At 43.7% G+C, this 4,827-nt stretch overlaps 1 protein-coding gene across 1 annotated transcript in view; it reads left to right on the top strand.

The window, feature by feature from the left end:
- Positions 1 to 409: 409 nt before the first annotated feature.
- Positions 410 to 4,827, top strand: part of T265_07939 (hypothetical protein) — a gene marked incomplete at both ends in the record, with an annotated part of 11,810 nt that continues 7,392 nt past the window's right edge. Inside the window, 3 exons of the mRNA XM_009173604.1 lie at positions 410 to 455; positions 887 to 1,224; positions 2,532 to 2,674. Of these exons, the coding sequence (XP_009171868.1) occupies positions 410 to 455; positions 887 to 1,224; positions 2,532 to 2,674 (527 nt within the window). The remainder of the gene's footprint in view (positions 456 to 886; positions 1,225 to 2,531; positions 2,675 to 4,827) is intronic.

The raw sequence follows: 4,827 nt of genomic DNA, 5'->3' as shown, positions 1-4,827 counted from the left end.
GTGTAAAACTACAGTCACAGCCGTGATCTATATTATTGAAATCTACACTCGCAAATGGCGACGAATATGACGAAGATAAAAAACCACGTTTTTGGTTCACATTTCTTCACTATTGTGCGGCGGTTTCAACCGTGGCTTATGTAGCGCGCTAAATCAATTGGTGAGGTCTAATTTCGACAGCACAAAGTACCAAGATTGCTGTCTTTCATGGCATCTGCTTCGATATTTGAGATATTCCTTGAAGGGATGTTACTCACAACGTTGGTGGAAATTCTTCGTCAGTTTCATCAGCTATCCAACGAACTCATCAACTGGCCGCATTCCAACTTCACTCTCTGTGGTGTTCACGTGACTTCCAGTTTTCCTGTGACTCACTAATGACCACTCTGTCCTTGCCGTTTAGCTTTGTATGCAGGAGACATTGGAGCGGTTATCTCGCATGCGAAATCCATCAGGTGTGTCGTGAGGATCAGGAGGTGTTATCGGATATCGCCACCTCAGGGTCATCACATACACGGAGAGTAAATGTGGATGAACTGAGTTCGTCCAATGGAGTATAAAAGCCACTACCAGCAAACTCACCTGCGCTGGTCATTGCCGTCTTCCTGGATGAGGACCCCGAGACCAGCCATATCAATGGTTAGAGACGTTGTCATACATGACCCAGTCGCGCCCTCAACGGCACCCATGCGTCCAAGCTATTGCCTTCAATGCATAGCTTCCTTCCCAATTCCCCCACTAAAGTCCACCTAGAGTGCTGTATTTGTGCACTAATTTATCAGCTCCCGCCTCAAATGCGCAGCCACCTACCCCATCTCCCCGAACCATCGGTGAACGAAACCGTGACAGCTACAACCATTGTACGATAAGTACGGGGTTGTTACAGCTGACAATGATGATGACGATGATGATGATGATGATAATGATGATGATGATGATAATGATGATGATGATGATAATGATGATGATGATGATAATGATGATGATGATGATAATGATGATGATGATGATAATGATGATGATGATGATAATGATGATGATGATGATAATGATGATGATGATGATAATGATGATGATGATGATAATGATGATGATGATGATAATGATGATGATGATGATAATGATGATGATGATGATAATGATGATGATGATGATAATGATGATGATGATGATAATGATGATGATGATGATGATGATGAGTTCGTCCAATGTGCTTTGAGATGCGTGAGTTTAGTATGCAGGTTTCAGGGACACAGAATGTATCGACTTTATTGGAACTTGAGGTTTGTTGGTCCATTTGACGCATTGTACTACTTGTTTATCTTGTTGCCAATTATAGTCACCAATGAATCGATCTGGCCGGACAGTTGGAACTACTTGTAAGCGGCTAGGAATTCAAGTGGGCTGACGTTAATTTTCGCACCAATTTTGTTCCTTCTTGTGAGAGAACAAAGCTGTCACATCCTCTTAGGTGGCTGAAAAGCAACGTGATGAAGTCCCTAGGGAACGTATCTGGCAAGCAGTTATCTTAGCAGTAATGGGCCATCCATAGCAATCTATACAGACGTTTTTCAAGCGACATTGGAAGTTTTCAAAAATCTTTGCCCGTGGGGGACATCGATTTGTTGCTAGCAATATACTTTACACTCCCCGCACTCCCACTGGGAAATTTATATTTTACTGGTTGATTTCTCACCTCACTATGGCAAATTGTTCGTCCTTCGGTGAAGTTGACGCACGGCATCGAGACACGAGTGGGATGTTTACGTCGTCATTGGGAACACCCTTATACTCCCCGATCTTCCTTCGTGGAAGATCTACTCTTCACATTGTCCCAAACTTCGCCATGAGACTGATGGACAGGGAGACATACCTCCTAAAAGGAACTGCAAACGTTCGCCAAAGTGAGCCTACAACATCTTCAGACAGAGTTGAAAAACTCAACTCTTCGTAGGCGCCAGTTTGACTTTTGTGTTGTGTGGAAAATCTAATTTGCGCAATTGGAAAAGAACTCAGTTTGGACTAATTGAGTCAGCAGCATTGGGTATCCTCTACTTTATAGTTCGATAAATACTCATTTGTATTTCCAGTAATCTAGTTAACTGGCGTAGAGTCTTCGCATCACGTGTGCTTATCCCTCACAGGTGAGATAACTATCGTTAAGCACAGTCCTAAATTAATTTCGGAAAGTTGGACCGTTACTGAAAAGAGTACAGAACCTTTTACAAAACTTGTATTATACGGAGTATTCCATGTGTATCAGTTTGTCCTCACTTGAATTTCGTCGACCGGCGATTCAGTGATCGAATATTCCCACAAGCCTTATGATTTTGTGCGAATTCCTTCAGTTCTATGAAGATTTGTTACAGGGTTATGCTGCCTAACCTTGCTTCGGCTCAGATTATTGGTTCTCCATTTTGAACAGAGCATCAATCAGGTTCTCCCGTCGAGAAAAACACAAACAGATTATTTGGGTAATCCAGGCGTGCAAGGCTATCAAATTGCTGATGACTCATACTAGTTTCTTTTAGGACGAATCCCCGAGTGTTTTCGTCAGCATGGCAGACAGTTTGATGGAATTCATCTCTGTGGAGGTTTTGCGGGAGGTGTATTGTTCAATTTCACATCACTCTCGTTTGAACGGTCGTCCTCCTGTTCTGGCGCAATTATTCCGGTGAGTCCACACCAAAGGGGGGGCACTGGATATGCACTGCTGATGAGCTCTAACAAGAGCGAAGCTCGAGTCCAGTGATGTGGAACTGAACAAGGAATTTATCTCTCTTATCGATGGATAGCTTTGAATGACAACAATGATGTGTCGAGGAATTCAAACCACCTGCTTTGCGGGGAACGGAGCTCTTCACCTGATGACCAATGGACCAGAAGATCGCCAGCCTCTCTGCCGACTCAAAAAGAGATGACACGGTGAGCGGAACAGGAACACAGGCTGAAATGAAGACCACGGAGAAAAGTCGCTTATATTAGTGAGATTTCCGGAGACGTTTTCCAAGAAATACAGCGTAAATTACATACAGTGAGAGACCTGTATTTCAGATAAAGTCAGGTATATTAAGAATGATGGGAAATGTGGAAGAAAAAACACATTTCTCGTGAACTTCGACACTTGGAATGAAAGTTGCTCTGTTGTTGGTAGTGCCAGCAGGGGAAAGTGCCTGTTCTGGGAGGGATCAAGTGTATCCTAGGCAACAGCTAATTTGCACCGTGTCTTATCGGAAATTGCGCTGAAAGATGAACAAACATCCTTGTTCCAAAAGTACACTCTGTTGCGGAAGCCGAACAAGCAAGACGATGGCGGAATTTAGGGCTGACTTGATGAACTTGATGGCCTTATGGGGTCATGGAAAACTTTTGACAGGTTGGGCAGTTGTATCAAGGTAAACGCTTTGGTAAATACTTTAGCAAAAGGAAGTGAAACAGGGATTCTGGGGAAAATTTACGATACTGGTGGCAATCAGCTGTTGGTCACGAACAGGCCAACAGCTGGCAAGGCAAGAGTTCAAAGAAGCTTCCTGCTTTATGTTGCTACCGAGACGTGATCGTTGTTTTATTCGAAAACGAACGATTGGAAACCTCACAATTCCTGCGGGTGGTGCAGTTTACCGAATACCTTAATGGGTGGTTCTCAATGTTCTTTGCCAGCCTGTCATTTCACCTCTTATTGTCTGTTATCCCAATTCAGAAAAGAACGAGATCAAGGCTGCGTGGGCAGGGGGGACCGGTTTGCGTCCTGATTAGGCAAAATTGCGATTTGATGACCATTACTCTCGGTTATCCTAATACCATATCTCTGTTTGTTGGAAGTTACCTTACAAGAAACCATTGTACTGAAGGTGCATTCGTAAAGGAGCATCCAAAACGTTTGAGAAATTCATGCACCTTACATTTCAGTCCTCCACCTTGTCTTCATCCTCAGTGAAGGAAAAGCCAACACCTGACTGCCGCACGAATACATATTGTGCATGAAGGTGAACTGAGAAAGAGCAGGGGAGTGCACGCACTGTCAGCTTCCTTCTCTAATTCAACATAATCTGTCTACCAATTCACCAGGTTATCACACTTCATTCGATTTTCATCATAAGCACAGCAGTGGCACCCTGTGCAACGTTCGCATCACCGAACCTAACCTGTCATTCACTCGTACGACTGCCTTTAATGGATGTCAATACTCCCTATCAAACTGCAACTTCGCACCGCCATTTATGCAGTTGGGTGCATAACATACTGTATTCCCCAATGATTTGGCCACCTTGAACGAAAATCGCCCGAACGGTGGACACTACTGATGAGGCATGAGAGTAGTATGTTTTCTCGTAAATCCGCTCCGCGTCTCTTGAAAAGTGAGATCTGTTACGGAATTTGTGGAGTCGATTTGTATCGTTCGCTTGCGTTTGAGTAACAGTCAATGAATATTCAGGAAAATTCAGGAAGACGCGTTCAGGGGGGAGATGGATATTCAGTTTTGTAAACAAGATGCATATGAAGGCTTTGCTTCCCAGTTCAGTAGTCTGTAACTGTCCAGTTCTCTAATGGACAACTCCGCAATGTAGATTTTTATCCTTTCACCGGTATAACGTTCGAGAAACCTAACTGCATAAACAAGCGTTTGGTGGTCAACTGAAAAATCGCCTGTTATGAGCTGTGGTCTCCCGAGGACACAAATGTTCCATTGCCATACACACAGTCATACACTGACGAATAATGAATATTTTTGTAATATACTACTCATAAGGTTGCTGAAAATCCGTTGACAGCACATGACCGATTTCGCCCCTTTTAGGGGCTCATCCGGTGGGTGCAGTCCCCGGG

This window comes from Opisthorchis viverrini (assembly GCF_000715545.1).
Source record: "Opisthorchis viverrini unplaced genomic scaffold opera_v5_194, whole genome shotgun sequence".
NCBI lineage: Eukaryota > Metazoa > Platyhelminthes > Trematoda > Opisthorchiida > Opisthorchiidae > Opisthorchis > Opisthorchis viverrini.
The sequence above is the reverse complement of the archived record's forward strand: the minus strand, read 5'-3'. Positions and strand labels throughout refer to the sequence as shown.